Source organism: Spea bombifrons, chromosome 13 (genome assembly GCF_027358695.1).
Source record: "Spea bombifrons isolate aSpeBom1 chromosome 13, aSpeBom1.2.pri, whole genome shotgun sequence".
Classification (NCBI taxonomy): domain Eukaryota; kingdom Metazoa; phylum Chordata; class Amphibia; order Anura; family Pelobatidae; genus Spea; species Spea bombifrons.
In genome coordinates this window covers 27,366,612-27,383,217 of record NC_071099.1, presented here as the reverse complement: position 1 = coordinate 27,383,217, position 16,606 = coordinate 27,366,612, and the positions used below count along the sequence as shown (strand labels likewise).

The window sequence follows — 16,606 nt, the reverse complement described above, 5'->3', positions numbered from 1 at the left end:
GAATCGCCAAATATTAGTTTGTTTCTATTGGCCATCATGTAGCCATTTTTTTAGCGTTCACATTCTACAATCGTCGATTGCTGTTTTGGGTGTAGTCAGAAAGTTGCAAACCATGCCGTTTCTACCATTGTCACAATAAAGGTTTCGTTGGCTCATTGAATGGAGCTCCTTATCTCCTTATCTCAAAACCCACAACCCACAGCTGTCTCCTGGAGAATACGTTCTTTCTGTGGCAGCCATATGCAAGTGTGATTATCACATGATCAATAGGATTATCATGTTATACAAGGCTCTTTCTAGAGAAGACCACTATATAGATTGATTTACATGAATAAAAAATGATAAATGTGTCCTGAAAAACACCCAACTCCCCATAAAAACAAGTCGCCCGGCCAGTGCTTTCCTATCAGACCTGCATTAATTGAGGAGTCAACTCTCCTCAAGCTTAGATAGACCAAAACTCTTCTTTCGCGGGAGAAGACGAGGACCAGAGTTCAGAAACTTTGGTAACTCATTTATTCCTGGATTATTCTTGCTTTAAATCTGAATCGGGAATGCTGCAGAGGTAGGATATGTTACCATTGTTAACAGAGGCTTTGAAACCATGGTGCTCCATAACCTTCTCTTGGTCCTGTAAGCAGCTGATGGAATTATTGCTTGATTTATATAGTTCTTCCGTTCGACCCCATCATATAATGGTTTCGCAGAGTAAAATCTTGTAAATGCATGTATTATTTTCACAGCTGGTCATTCTGTCCTTTCCCGTCTTGCCCTAAAATAGGAATGTATTTACCAGATTCCCTGCAACCAGTTCCATTAGGATTCCTCTCTCTTGACAAAGCTCTTAGCAGATTTTTTATTGCTGTGTAGAAGAACTTCAGTCATTGTATACTAATAGCTAAGCTGCATTTGAGTCTTATCAAACAACGTAGCATATTTACTACTAGTTATCAAAATACAGAGCCTTATAATTACTTTAACAAATGCTGGGGAATAAAACATACTGTACAATGGGTGTAGCTAGAAAGCCTTGTTATTATTTTAAACATTATCAGGGGCATAGAATGTTCTCACAAGTATAAGTAAGTGATGTATACATTTTGTGATTGTCCTGAAACTAATTAGAAGGATGAGGAAGCACATAACAATCATGCTTGCTTCCATCATATACCAACAAATAACTGCTTTTGCTCCGGTTAAAATGCAGGATATGGAGCATTGGGTTTTTATAGAAAGGCCATCAGAAAAGGCAAAGACTTCTTTTGGAGGAGTGGAAAAGAATGTAAATGCTCAGCGTTCTGGACCAGATTTGTCTCCTGAAGGTGAAGAGCTCTCCCAAAATCAACTTCACCCCAGGGAGAAAGAAGAACAGAAGAAGTGTGAGACACATGAAGAGAGGGGGGCAGACAGACCTTTACAAGGCGCAAAAGGAGTGGAGAGAAGAATCAGGCTAACACAGAGAGAGGAACGTCTAGTGATGGTGACCAGCGAACTGGATGATGTTGAGCACAAGGCACGGACAGCTCCTGATGGGGCACCTGCTGAGGACAGCAGGGATTGGACAGTCAGGGTGGAGAAGACTGAGCATGGCTTTGGCTGGATGCAGGGAGAAACATCAGAGACAAGAGGGGAGAAGGCAATAGATGGTGAAGAGAGGACTTCCTCAAAAACAGCTAGTGGGGGAGTTTTGGTATTGGGAGCATCAAACAGAAGTCGAGGTCGGGGCATCATGGACTATGGAGAAAGTAGACGTGTCATTGTGTGTGAAGACGAAACAGATGACAGCGCTGACGACACTGAGAAAGAGTATCCTGTTGGAATGCACTGGAATGAGTTAGAGAGGCCGCTGGTGTGGCATGAAAGTTCTGGCTACCAGCATAAGCATGTAAAAGAGGATGACAAAGATAGCAGTGCAAAGCCTCACAAACAAGATGAGCAGATTAGTGTTCCAGAATTTAACAGTAGGCTAGAAGAGAACAAAAATACCCCAGAAGAGGCAGGGTTGCCTCCAAAGAGAGGGAAAGAGGCTGTCCAGGAATATGTCACCACCAATATGTTAATGTTGGATTCACAATTAGAAGATACATCAGAAGATAACCTTGTGAGAAATGCGGAAAGAAGGGAAGCGTTGGAAGCTTCTTCAGTAATGAATGAACCTCTGTCTTCTGGTGTACATGTAACCGTAGAGAGAAATATAGAGGATCCTCCATTTGAAGATTGGGGTCCACCAGTGTTGCACTTTATGTTACCCACCATTATACCACTGCCAGTGTCACTGCCCAGGGACAGAGGTCACCAAGAAGAGGCTTCAGACAGAAATCCAACAGAGAGACTTCTCCTCCAACCAAACCCTAGAGCTCCAGCAGCCCCCTCCCCAGGAGAAGATGCTAGCCCTGTTGACTCCACAGACACACCTGGGGACATCTCTTCTCCGGATTCTGGATGCGAAATCACACTGACTGATGCGGCGGTAACTTTCCTCAGCTCAGAGCAGCATGTGTGTCGGGGGTGGGGGGGGGGAGACCTCGATCCTGCTTTGCGTGGACATGTCGCGGTTTGGCCAGCACGCCGGGCCTCTGTATGTGTACGGAGGGGCATGGTGTCATAGCGGGAGTTGTCTGCTTGTACATCCCAAAGCTCTCCCACAATCTGCTTCTGGCTTGAGCGCAGTGATATCTGAAACGCATGGAACCAAGAGAGGAGACGGGAGGGAGAATGGGTAGAAGGGGTAACTGGGGAGGGTAAAGTCAGAGTTGCTTCTTAACTAGGCTGTTAAAAAAAAATCTTTCCCACTCCAGGAATTGGACAAACCCAATAACTTTCAAGTGCTTCATTGGTTACTGCAGCTGCTGTATTTTTTAACCTCGACTTGGAAAGCATTGCTCGGCTGGTACCCAACAGGTTCTTGCCCCATGCTGACAAAATCAATAAACTGAAAATCCTGGAGTGGTGCCTTTAGCCTCATGGGAAGGAATAATACTAATCTCCATCCCACCTCCTCCCCACTCCCTGCACCGAGGCCGCTGATTCCTTGCTTTTTGTGCTGCTCAGGCACTGAGTCACTAGGCTGTGTTAAGGTTATGGATAGCTGTACTACTTGCGTTACTACCCTTCTGCCATCTCACCTTATGTTTCCTTATATTGCTTTAGATTTAACGTTTCCCTACCTTCTATTTACCCCTAATTTACTTCTTTTCTCAATTGGTGAACCCAAGAAAAAAAAATGGCAGAACGCCCCCCCCACTTAGTAACGCTATAGTATAAATTTATCACAGCTTAATGAGTCTGCGCCCACTTGCTTTGATGCCGTTCTGTTCAGCATCGGTCTCATGCATCCCGCCACGGGTATTGCTGTCTGTCCCTGGGGTTTCCATTTCTCTAATCCTTCTCTCCCACTCTAGTGTCAGCCTCTTGAACCGACATCCTGGGAGGAAAGGGACATCCCATCCGCCCTGCCAGAGGTCTCTCAGCCGGACCAGGGTTTTAGGAAATCCGGGACAGTCTTTTATCAGGTCGGGGGGGCCAGGCCTGCCCTCATAGTGACCCTCCTGTACCCAGTGATATGATTAAAAAAGACAATGTTTTCCTGTCTATGTGCTGATAAAAAAAAGCCTATGTATGTCTATGCCGAGCATTCTTAATTCATTTGTGAAGCCATCAACAGATAGCAATCGTCTAAAAATACAATAAAAGCGTATAGAAATGCAAGGCTTCAGATAGATATCTCATCGAGACAACATAGAAAGGTTGTGTTTCCATCCATTATATTAAGGTTTATTTTATAATGTTTTCCTCCCTTCCAAATCAAGTCACAAAAGAGACTGCGTTAACTAACTTAGATCCCTGCCTTCTACCTTCTTCATGATGCTTTTTTTTTGTAGAATAGAAAGGTTTCTCTCATATCCATCTACAACAGACAGGTGTCTACTGAGATGTTTGTAGATGGATCATCCCAACCTGTATGCCTCACAGTGTCAGTGACAAAGAGTTGATATAAATATCCTCTCTGAGGACATTTGAGCATCCATTAAATGTGGTGTTAGTTGCGTTACCTTATTTGTGTACTTACCTGATAAATGTGTGTTGACAAACGTCTAGAGAAGCGTGGTTTCTCTACTCATATCACTTGATGGTACTACACATTAAAACAGTTTAGATTTTGGTCAGAAGAAGTCACCCTTATACTCCCCAACTGTGAGGCTCTCTCACCAATGTCCTCCCCATCCATGGCTCTTTCAATCCTCTAGAGAGTGAGCAGCCGAGAAGGAGATGAAGCACGAGGAGGTGGAGAAGAAGAACACAGCACTGGGCTTCTAAAGGAGAACCAGCTGAGTATCGAGAGGAAGTGTAGCAGCATAACGGTCAGCTCTACGTCCAGCCTGGAAGCCGAGGTGGACTTCACAGTCATCGGGGATTACCACTCCAATGTAGGGTTTGAGGACTTCACCCGCAGCCTGCCAGAGTTACACAGAGACCAAGGTGATGGGGCAGGAAGTACCCCAGAAAATAATCCCAAAACAGCTCCTCAAGATGAGCACAGAGAAGATAAGGTCGAGCAAGCTGAGGTATAAGGGTACAGCATGGGAATGTTTGTCAAATCCTGCCTTATTTTCTCCAGAATGCCCAGCTTGCTCACACAAAGAATTATCCATGCATGGGACATGGTGGAAAAAAAGAGGACTTGCATGAATGAGACATTCAGTGTTTTTTTTATCATTTCCATTCATCATCATCTTTATGTTCAGAGTATTTATCATCACGTCTCATTGCATGTTTCCGTCTCCCTCCTTTTGGCATGGATAAACATCATGAGTTGCATGTTAGTGACATCATATGTACGCATCATGCCATGTGCTGAGACTTCATACTGTGAGATCAGGTGTGACTTCATATCCATTCCAATGTCATATTCCCATATTGTGCATGTTACTAAATGTCATCTGTTCCGAGTGTATATTCTAACTCCCAGTTTAACCTCACATGTGCCAAGCACACAAGTATGGATTTATGTTTCTAAACAAAAGTCATAAAACCTTTGGCCTATATTTTCATATTTACAGACTGCGCAAAGAGAGGTCACAAGTTCTGTGACCAGCGTAAGCCAGGCAGAGGCAGCGGGCGCTGTACACACACAAGTTACGACAGTTCAAACCACACAGGTAAGATAACAAATACTTGCTGTTCCACCTCGCCGTCATTTTATTACATTGTCTGACTGTAGCCTTTTCTCACTTGGCTCTCTGTGAAAAGGGTTGTAAAGCTTCATAATAAATGGAGGACATAGATATAGGGAAGATATTAAAGCTGTACTGTGAGAGGGGCTAATATACCGGTAAGCATCCAAGGGTACCTGTAAGTCCCAAATGCTCTGATTTCTTTCTTTCGTAATCAGGGTTACTATTTGCCTGCCTTAAGGTACAGCTATAAGCAACAGATAGCCTTTCTCAGATGTTTAGAACACTGGTAGCCTGAAGGATCCGTTTCAGAGAGATGACAAGCAAGCCCTCCATACGCTGGCAAGCAGCAACAAGTTTTGTGAGACGTCAATGAACGTCACAGGTCTCATTACGGACACTGGAGTCCTTACACGGACACTTTGTCTATCCTTACCTCCACATTCTAGAAATTAATATGGAGGCAGAGATGTTCTGTAACAAATGAAATCCCTCACACTTTCTAGTAGGTCCATCTTAAATAATCCAAGAAAAAAGTGGTGTCCGTCCAACCTTCATGACCTTCATAACCACTATCTATGTATCTATAGTAGACTTTTGGAACCAGTGGAGATTTGCCACAATGGGATCTTTCCATTATAAACAAGTTACATGGTCCAAACGTCTACAACATCAAATGGAACAAAGATGAGATCTGGAATTCCAGTAATATGACAAGAATGTCTATATTAAGCTTTTATCATGCCTCTGGAGTACCAGCTAATGTCTGCGTTCAATTGGATAACTCAGTGATGATATTTCCAAGGCGTGACCTAAATCTTCTTAACCGTGTGCAATAAAGTAAACCCTCTCCTCTTGCTTTTCCGCCCTCTCTCATTGGCCCGTTTCACTTCTTGTCCTCAGGTGGATGAAAAAGATGCCGTTGTCAGCACTGAGATCATAAAGACAGAGACTGTAGCCCCCGCACAGGTTTGGTTCCCCTTAATGCCCCATTGTATTTACCCCTTTATTTCCTCCTTGACCTGGAATTGTGATATAGAAAGGGTTTCCAATGCCTTCCCACTATCTGGGAAATTATTTTCTTGTTCCTTTAAAACCATCAAAACCAGCATGTTTAGGAGCAAACTTTCCCTTCTTTGCATAAAGTTTCACATCCGAAGCCCCTTTTACGGCTTGTTGTGGATATATTATAAAGTGATTTATGTCGGTTGCATTTGGAAACCAACTAACGATCTCATGCCAGGTGCCCAGGAACCCCTCATTGCTAAAAAAAATGGTATTTGCTAAAAAAAAAAACAGTAATTTTGGAAACAAGTTTGGATCCAATTTAAAAACTAAGGGTTTAGTGAAGTGAGTTAGCAGTTTGTCCAGGTGGTGTTCTTGGCTTAGGGTGCCCATTAGAACTTAAGAATGTCCCGTTCATTAGTTAAGCGTATTAATGCATGCAACTGATCATTAAGTCAGATAATGTTAATACGAGTCCTATATGTGGCTACCCGCCACTGAGTCTAGTTGCCTGCTTCGACTCCCCCTGGGCTGGAGGTCTTTTCAGGTGGTGAGCGAGAACTTCCAGTGTTCACTGCTTCTATCTCATTTGACACCCAGGCTGAAGACACAAGAACAAACAAAGCAGGTGAAGAACAAGTGCAGGCAGTAACAACTGGAGAGGGTGTACCGGGGCCGCAAGCAGAAGCCACACAGGCTCATGTGAGTTGCGATGTTTGAAATCAGTTATCGACTTTTGTATTACAGATCGGTCTTTCATTCAGCTCAACAGTTATTTTGTCTAGACGTTCACTCTGATTGCAATCTATCAATCGGCCGTACATCTTATTTTGCAGACTGTCCACGGGACAAGTGTCACCCACGCTGCCACAGCAGAGACACTATCGTCATCCACAACAACTCATGTCACCAAGGTAAGAAACATTTTGAAGGGGAAGCCGCACGCGCAGCTTCAATGGTGCAGGTTTAATCCACGAGATAACACATAGTTATCCCTGAAAAGCCTTTAGAGAATGCGGTTAGGCGATTATTCCAAAAAAGTATAAATTCTGGGTAGACTCTGAACCCACTTTTTAATTTCTGACTCACCAATGGCCTTTCTTTTTCTACGCAGACTGTGAAAGGAGGATTCTCTGAGACACGGATAGAGAAACGGATAATTATCACTGGAGACGAAGATGTGGACCAAGAGCAGGTAGCTTTATAGCAACACCTGGTTGGCTTAAGCCAAAAGCTCAGAAAATGGAAATTCTCTCCTCCTCTCGTGACACCTGTTTTTTTTTGTATTATTTCCACTAGGCTTTGGCTATGGCCATTAAGGAGGCAAAGCTACAGCATCCAGACATGTTGGTCACCAAGGCCGTGGTATATTGTGAGACAGAACCCTCCCCTGAGGAGTCGGGAGAGAGCGCTCAGGTGAGGGCAGGGAGTCTGGGATTTTTCACTGCTTTGGTTTTAAAATCATACATGTAACATATAGCTTACCATGCACTCCAATAACAATGCTCATGGGACTGCTTGGAAGGTATAGGGAAATGTATCAAAAATCTGTTTACATCTTAAAAGAAAAGAAGTATAAAAGTAAAGAAATAGGTGTGGAACATGTTTTAAAACAAGAACAAAATAGAACAAAAAACTCTCACATTACAATAAATAAGAACACCAAGGCTGATATGGGTAAACCGACATGAGGGGCGAAATCTACCCCTGGCCAAATAAAAGGTGTAGTTCCCCTTCCAAAGGGAAATATTCATTTTGAGTAAAAAACAAAACATATATTTGTATGCAGTAATTGCTCTGCTTTCCTATTATACTGTGTTGGTCGGTGTCTTTTGTGTAAAAGTGTACGACTGACTATTTATATTTCCAAATCTCTCTTTTCCTTTGCCTAGAAATCTTGACCTCAGATTTTGGATGTGAAATCTCCCCTCTGCCTCCTTCTTTGTTCCTCACCCAAGAAATAAAGACATCCCTTCCCTTCCCTGATCCCAAACCACGCCAGCTGCAACAACCTTCACACCAGGCACGAGGGTATCCGAAACCGCGCCGACAGCACCCTCTAACAGAAGGAGACCTACTACCCTCACAGGAGCAGAAAACTGCCCCCCCTGGGGGCAACGAGACGCCTTCTTTGCTCCTACTCCCCCCATGCACCATACTCTAACGAGAAGCATGCGTGGCAATGCGTGACTGCATGCGGCATCTACAGGGTTAATTTTGTCTGCGCTGTTAGGGAATTTTTGCTCTAAATTACTAAAGAGTTCTCTGATCAAATCCCTCAGTGCTCTTCAAGGCACCCCAGCCGCGAAAGGGGGTTGTATCGTCCATCACAGGATCATTCCTCATGTAGGTAGAACGTCATTGCTGTCCGAAACCTTTCCATGTAATCTGCAGTCGGGACGTCATTCTATACTAGATAGTAGCCGAGAACTGTCTGAAGCAGACAACCCGCTGTCTGGACATTAGCCTATATTAGATGGTAGCCTAGAGCTCTGTGCATCTGTCCGGATCCTCTGCAGCGAAGAGGTCGCCCCTACATTAGCTATCAACGGCATTGGGAATTCCTGTGCTGCAGACTTAGCAATATAATTCCTCAGTTACCGCAAGATGAACAATCTGCTTGCGTTCTGGAATATAGACTGTGGACTTTTTCATCTACAGGTTGTATAAGTTGTTTAGAGGCTGACATTACCACTGCATTATTCTGTTTGTCGTCTGTTATGGAGCCTGAAGATGCCCCTGCTAGTTGGGGAGCGGCTGAGCCGTGTGTGCGTGTGAAAAGGGTTAATGCCGCACAGGGGGAGTCCTCACCCACTGCAATGCTGTGCTCTCCCCCCGTTACCCCTCCACCCTGTGCTCCGGTGATCAATGCTCTATAGCCAATAAAAACAGTCAGTGTGATAACCCTCTCCTCGTCTTCATTGTGGGGCCGTTATACGCTTGGGTTCAGAAGCACTAAATATCATCACGTACGGAAGCCTTTATCTGAATTTTATCACACGGTATAAGCTTCCCCAATCGCTTCGAAATCTAAACTAAATCTAAACTATAAATCACATTCATAGTAACAAAACATAGGCCCCCTGCTCAAAGGAGCTTACAATCTAGAGAGGTGCCAAACTCCAGACCTAGAAGACTGCTAATAGACCAGGAATATTATATTAATAATATAGAATAACCTTCTTTCAACACACAACCTTCTTAAATTCCACCATTTCGGCTCAGCTGCCTGTGACCAAGCACCCAAGTTTGAGGAATCTTCTTCATGACATCAGAGCATCTCGTATCCGATAGCGTTCCGCCAATGTTCGTTTACTTAACCTCTTTATTATGGCTCGGAATAAGATTACCTAACAAATATCGTAAAAATATTTACAATATATCCTTTTTTATTTGTCGAATTTTTCCTTGAATACCGTATTTTTAAAGAACAAATTTGTGTCGAAATGTTGGGAGTGGAGCAATCAGAAGGAGTTTTTCAACTGGATTCCATGGAATTGCTTTTTATAAATATAAAAGTATCCGAAGGTGAAATAATATTACCGGCCACCATATTCTGGTTTGGTGCTAGTTGTCATCAGGACACCCCGACACTCCGATGGTGCCAATTATGACCCCAATTGTAGTCAACTCCTGCAAAGTAAATGTACTAAAAGGTAGGCGCTGGGGTGGATCTCCTTTCTGCATGAGCAAATTAGTTGGCGATGGTAACAGAAACCCAGTTTTGGCTTCATGCCGCCGAATACATTCTTCTGTTACATACGTTAAGGTTAATGGTTTTGGTATTCTGTTTGGGGGGGCAGAACACTTCTGTACATGGTGCACCCATCTAGGGGTGGCTACAGAATTTTACGGGTTCCATGTGAAATTATTTGGGATTTATTATTAGGCAAATATCCACCCTCTTTCGTGGGGCCCAAAGACGCTGCTTAATATGTTCACGGTATTGCCATCCCAAATGCCCATCACACAGACCGTTGCCTACCCCAGCCGAAAGGGTAACTAGTCCAGCACCTCACCGGCTGGCTATCGACAAAAAAAAGGGTAATAATTAAACCCAAACCATGGTATGGAAAGGGGGCTACCCAAGGAGGTAGCATCACCGGCCTGGGGCAATTGAGAAGCGTAGGGCTATATCAGTGTTTCTTTTATTTTCATATAATTATTAGTCGTAGCGTAAAAAAAAAAAAAGTTAAAACAATGAAATAAAATTATATTAAACTATTACCCCTTTACTAAATTACTAATGTTGTGGGACCCAGGCTTATTGTAATGAAGTTCTAGCTACAGGATGTCTGTATCTGAAACCTGATTTGGTGACAGCTAAAGCTAGGAACCTTTGTGTCGGGTTCTAGTTTGCCGGGGACAAGATTCGCGTTGCACAGGAAGAATGTAGTGACAGTTTGAAGAACCGTACGTTCCAGACGGTGTATTCTGAGAGCAGCAGGGATAGTGCACAACAGGTGAGGAGGGTCCTGTTCAAAGAAGCTTACAATCTAGAGGGAGTTAGGGTGTATTACGCAAGAGGTAAAGGTATTGTGAGACTTCCGTGCAGGGTGCATGATATATTTGGGCCACATGTGGAAAACAGGAAGCAGTCCCTACAGGTTTTATTTTTTCAAGTCAGCTAACTGCTTGTGTTTCCTCATAACAGGAATGGAAGGTCCCTCTGCAGACATGGATCCTGAACTAGCCCGGCAGCTGTTTTTTGAAGGAGCGACACTGGTGATCTTGGGGGTTCCAGAGAGATCTGAATTTGGCATTGATGCCAACAGTTGGCAAGTGGGACCTCGCTTCAGGGGGGTAAAGATGGTACCCCCGGGAGTGCATTTCATCCACTACTGCGTTACAAGGAATGGTGGAGCTCCCGGAGAGACAGGTCCCCGCACTGGTATCTTCCTTCACTTAGAACAGAAGGATATCCGCCTCCTGCACTGGAATCCACAGGATGAGGAGATGGTGCCGGCCCCTCAAGAGGAGGCAGATAAATTGAGGGAACAATTAATGTCGCTGGACCCCTTCTTGGGGCCGTACCCCTATGAGAGCATGCGTCGCTGGGTCTCGCTAAGCAGCCACATAAAGAAAGAAGTTATAACGAAACTACAGCCAAAGTGTGGCAGTATCTATGCTTTCCCAGAGGTCCTGCCGACAGAACAGATGACCCACACGGAAGACCGGACTCGGCACAACTTACCTAGGTTTGTAGAAAAAAATCTTTTAAACTTGAGCACAATTTTTTTTCCCAGTTCCAAAAAAGGAAGGCTCACGAGTGCCTTACATCTGTATATGTGAATACAAAGTTTTTTTGTGTGACAAAAGTACTTTTAACTTTAATCAGGTCTTGTTCTGTACGCGTTCAGGTATGACTCTGTGTGTCAGAGCTATAAGGAAGGCATGGCCAGACTTCCGCTGATGAAACAGAGAGAAGGAACCGAGATCCGCTTCAGCCAGTTGCCGGCAAAGATGTACCCTGAGAATGCCACCCCTGCCGAGGTTACCCAGCACAGCATGGATCTTTCTTACGCTTTGGGTTGTTTGCTGGAGACGTATTACCCCGGACAACCTCTAGAACTACTTGGTTAGTGACATCCCTTAATCTAGAGCAGCCAATAAACAGAGCTGCAGCTCCTGATAAACTGTAGCTAGTCAGGGTTCATGTAGTTCAACATCGCTCATGTTATTTAGCAATAATGAATACACTGTTTTGTATAATAAGTAAATAATATTTAGATATTGAAAAAGCCCAGCTGTAAAACGGCCGAGCTTCTTCCCGGCAGACAACGTCATTTGTCGTGTCGAGGGCATCGTGTTTTGGGATATGCTCCACTGATCCCTGTCTCCATTCTCTCCTTCCCAGGTGAGTTGCAGTTTTCTTTTGTGTGCTTCCTGCTGGGAAACGTCTACGAGGGGTTTGAGCAGTGGAAGATGCTCTTGAACCTCCTGTGCCGAGCGGAGACGTTTGCCTTTCAGCACCCTGCCTTATACATCGAAGTTATATCTGTACTTTACCACCAGCTGGCTGAAGTACCTACCGACTTCTTCATAGATATTGTTTCCCAGGACAACTTTCTTACCAGTACGCTCCAGGTAAAGCAAATTCCAAAACTGTCTTCCCACCTTGGTAGATTTCACCAAAGTCCAGTCTTAATAAAAGTGAATGTTATTGGCAGAGGGTGTTAATCATCAGTCATTTTTGCACTACTTAATAGTGGGTACTAAAATTAGACATCATAACAATACAAAAGGAAGGATAAAAGTTTTTACCTTCTGAACGCAACCATGCCCTATGCTGGCTACCAAAGTCACCCCTTTTTAAGGCTTGCACTTGGGGTCTGCATGCACAATCCTTTAGTACTTAGTGAGGTCCCCATATATGACCATGCCCCATTGCTTTGTTTTATGTTGACTTTTGAATGCTTCTTCTGGGATATCTTGTCACTCGTGTCTACCATATTCTTTGTGTGGTACCCAGTTCCTTCCAGTATCTACTGGGATGTGCAGTCTTTGTAGTGGTACATGGTGATTCCGTCTTCCTTTCCAGGTACTGTTTTCTTTCTTGTGTTCCCCTTCAATGGATAAAGCCCTCAGGAAGAAAGCTATGCGATTCCGAGCCCATCTCACCAAGAAGTTCCAATGGGACTTTGAGGAAGAACCTCTGGATTGTGCACCTCTTGTTGTGGAGCTACCTGAAGCAGGGGAAGGCGATTCAAACGCCCTGGTCCACAATGCTACCTCCTAAGGGATATTCTGAAAAGACTGGTTTCACTTAAATAGGTCTGTCTGATAGCAGGAAGGTCAAAGAGATGGAGTATTACAAATCAAAGTTACTGTGTCCTCTTCTTAAGGTATTGGGATTGGTGGAGCTATTGGTTGGGGCCATTCGGGGCAGCATCCTCTGGGGCATGCTGATAAACCATACTCTTTGTAATCCGTTTTCATGGAAACTGATATTTATATAAAAGGAAAAAAAAACAAGAGCTAATCTCTCCTTCAAGATCACGAAATTCGATTCACAATAGCTACTAAGGCAGACAGGCGCTTAAACTGTGCCTGTTTGACAATTTCTCTGTTTTTTTTTAATGTGTAATAAAAAATAAGGGGAACTGTCACCTTTACAGCTTTCAGCATAACCAAATTTAATTAAAGGTGCAGTTATGATAATGATCACCAGAGGGCGATCCTGCGCTACAATAGTTTTCTAGCTGGGAAAGCTTTGTAAAAGTGAGGATCTAAGTGATATTCCCTGTGGGTCAGACACATTGTATCCAAGATCCACAGTTGGACACTTTTTGAAAAACAACATATGAATGTTTAAGAAGGTTTCTTTGGATCGCACGTGACTACACGCTTGGCCACGTTTAAAATGAGCTGTCAGCTGGATATCTACCCGGAGCAAGACAGAAGGGGATTTAACAACAGTAATAGGTTTAGACTAAATTTGGGTGGAACATTTTATTGAAACTCAGGGCCAGCCTGGTGTTTTGTAATCCTAATTGATGGCATAGACCCAAATCAGTCCATCTTTCAATATTTTTTCTAGGTAGACCGTGGCTCCATGGGGTCAACTGCCTTAAACACATTTGTACCTTAGGGATCGACAGCAGCGAGCCACCGGGCCCCTCAACAGCTGCCAGGGTGCAGAGACCTCCTTTAATAATGGATATGATGTCATATTCCACAGGCCGGCATCAAGTGGGTCACAGACTGCAACGGGAATCAAACTGCATTACCAGGGGTAACCATACAGTGGGTTTAACCAGCCTGGAGGTCACCAGGAGCTTTAATTTTTGTTAAAATCTTGTAGCCATCGCTGAAGTTTTTTTCTGAAAAAGAGGTGGCATTAGAGAGGAGTAGTAAATGTACAAATAAAGCAAAAACAGACAAAACCGTGCCTCGCGCGTTTCGCACTTCTGAGTGTTTTCTCCCAGCCGAAACGTGCAAAGTGATCACGTGACCCGGCTCTGCGTCTTCGCTTCTAAAAACGAACAGCCGAGTTCAGGCACGTCAATGAACCAGGCGGTGACTCGGTGACAACGTTCTATCTATACAGAGATGCAGCTGATTAGAACGCCATCTTCGATTGTTAACAACAATGTAGCCAAATGAGATTAGAACAGGCCAGACAAAAGAATAACGAGATCTAAAAAAATGGGAAATGGTAACAAAGTCAAAATGAAGTTTTCTATAGAAGAAGTCCTCCTTGGCCGTTCACCGCTGGCCAGATCAATGGCTTACGCCGCGCAGAAATGCCTCTTCATACAAAATTCATACATCGTTTTATGATCAATATCGAAATAAAGCAAAGCTCTCCAACTCAGAAGCACAGCTCCATGCATTATTTAGTAAATACAGCCACGTATATGTATCAGCGGGGTTTTTGGGTCCCGGGTCCCTACCGGGAAGGAGCAAGAAGAGGTTCTGCCCTCGTGAGCTTGTGGTTTCTGGGATATGATATCATAAGGTGTGACGAGCAGCGCCAACGCATGAGCAGTGCTTTCCTTGACTTAAGGATGGACCTGAGTATCACTCACTCTGTGAGATTGATCTCAGTGAGCCTGTTTTATCTTTTATAAGGGAAATCTATTGTAAAAACAATGTTTCCAATGACACTTTTGATTTAGGGGGTGTAGCTATACTTCATATATGTTTTTTTAACTCATGATTTATACAACTTAATAAGCAGTTATAGCGAACCAAGTCTGGACCAGCCATCTGGTTAATGTTCAGCGGGACCGCACTCCTTCGATCTGCCGCTCCGACGGAGTGCGACCACGAGCTGGATATGTCTGAGCGCGCGATGTGTGAGTATAGAGACATAATGTGCGGCCGCACGCATCGAGCCAACGGCCTCAAGGCATAGTTACCCCTATTCATCCATGAGAAATGTATTTTATCTACGCAATTTAATTTATAAACCCATTTCTTGCTGCTTCTGTACATATTGTGGCTTTTAGGGCTGTAGAACCCTGCGATCCCCTCATACCCAGCAAAGAGGGAGCATCTGAGCCCCGAAAAGGGCCTGACACACATGGAGGGACCCTCTAAATATATCTCTATGTGTATAGGTAGAGCTGCTGTTATTACAGACTGTACAGTATACTCGTATAACACACATACATAGCCATATATAGAAGCACGCTGCTACATATGTACCGAGAGGCTGTATTCATTCATACTCATTACCTCCCTCCCCCGGCCGTCCAGCTGAGAGCTGCCTCGGGATGATTAATGTCCTGATCACCTCCCCCTCCTCCCCCAGCCTCGTTCTTTGATTCTAGTCTACACAGGCCAACAATTTAACATCACAAAATGCACCGTGCACGCAAAGTGACACCGCACACTGACACCCCACACCGACACTACGCACCGACACACCCCACAATGACACCACGCACCGACACCACACACTGCGCACCAACACCGCACACTGACCCTATGCACCGACACCCCACGCTGACCCTATGCACCGACACCACGCACCACACACTGACACCACGCACCAACACCACGCGCCGCACACTGACACCACGCACCGACACCACACACTAACACCACACGTGGAGATGCTTTATAAATATCTGTTAAGTATAATTTTGTACCCGACTATAGCGCAGGGGTGTTTGTCTCAGCAGTTACAGGTTGTTACTTATACTGCGTATCTTCGGATTGTTCTTTATACGTTATCGTTATACATGTACCATCATGGTACCATCATTGTAGGATTTATTTATGACACTAGTGCATTCCATATTTTCATACAATAAGGTATTGTCTTGCCTGAATTAACCATGCTTTGGTGGAGGGGTTATCAGCATGTGGCATTGTAATAAGGAAGGCTTAGGTTAGATGATCACATAGTCATAGGCCATTTCTTCCAGGATACACATAATTTTCACATATGGCTGGCCATCACGTGTAAAGTGCTTCCCCCTACAGTCCACAGGGTGTATAACTCACAGACAGGGATCAGCTACTCAGTTATACCCCCTACATACTGCGGGGGGCAGCACTTTACAAATGCCGGTCAGAAATATGTGAAAATTGTATGTAATGGAAAAGATGGCTGACGTGGTCACCCTGGGCTTAGGCGTCTCAGGCATGCGGTGTATGTGACTGTAGATATGCAGATGTGCACCGGGAACACGCAAAGGCTCCTTACAAGGAGTCCACGGCAATGCTTCTGAAAGCTATCGGTTCCTAAGGTGCTCTCACTACTCGAGTGCCGCTGCACGGCTTATTTCCGTTCCTCCGACTTCTTCTTTTATTCTTTCCTAGTATCCCAATTTCTTTCATCTTCGTACCAAAGACTCCCGCTGTTTCAGGCTACAGATTATACGTTCTTTGATTTATATTGAAAGATAGAATTTGCTGACCCATTTGGCCCGTCTAGTCTCCCCGTTCCTCCTGCTGTAACGACTCAAACCTTA

The 16,606-nt window shown here is 44.2% G+C and overlaps 2 protein-coding genes across 12 annotated transcripts in view; both read left to right on the top strand.

Moving 5' to 3' along the window:
* The window catches only part of EPB41L1 (erythrocyte membrane protein band 4.1 like 1), a 38,463-nt gene extending 29,380 nt beyond the window's left edge, over positions 1 to 9,083 (top strand). For 4 of the 11 annotated variants that reach the window (XM_053453878.1, XM_053453877.1, XM_053453875.1 and 1 more), the window contains 10 exons: positions 1,208 to 2,470; positions 3,402 to 3,512; positions 4,248 to 4,565; positions 5,061 to 5,159; positions 6,078 to 6,143; positions 6,780 to 6,881; positions 7,016 to 7,093; positions 7,294 to 7,374; positions 7,479 to 7,595; positions 8,072 to 9,083. In XM_053453878.1, the coding sequence (XP_053309853.1) occupies positions 1,208 to 2,470; positions 3,402 to 3,512; positions 4,248 to 4,565; positions 5,061 to 5,159; positions 6,078 to 6,143; positions 6,780 to 6,881; positions 7,016 to 7,093; positions 7,294 to 7,374; positions 7,479 to 7,595; positions 8,072 to 8,080 (2,244 nt within the window). In that variant the 3' untranslated portion in view covers positions 8,081 to 9,083. The remainder of the gene's footprint in view (positions 1 to 1,207; positions 2,471 to 3,401; positions 3,513 to 4,247; positions 4,566 to 5,060; positions 5,160 to 6,077; positions 6,144 to 6,779; positions 6,882 to 7,015; positions 7,094 to 7,293; positions 7,375 to 7,478; positions 7,596 to 8,071) is intronic. The other 7 variants (XM_053453882.1, XM_053453881.1, XM_053453883.1 and 4 more) reach the window with 3 other exon arrangements.
* A 1,501-nt stretch (positions 9,084 to 10,584) lies between these two features.
* On the top strand, positions 10,585 to 13,154 carry AAR2 (AAR2 splicing factor). The gene is made up of 5 exons (XM_053453698.1): positions 10,585 to 10,642; positions 10,834 to 11,377; positions 11,540 to 11,757; positions 12,037 to 12,266; positions 12,721 to 13,154. The coding sequence occupies exons 2-5, from the start codon at positions 10,836 to 10,838 to the stop codon at positions 12,916 to 12,918; spliced, it is 1,188 nt and encodes a 395-aa protein (XP_053309673.1). The 5' UTR covers positions 10,585 to 10,642; positions 10,834 to 10,835; the 3' UTR covers positions 12,919 to 13,154.
* The last annotated feature ends 3,452 nt before the right edge of the window (positions 13,155 to 16,606 follow it).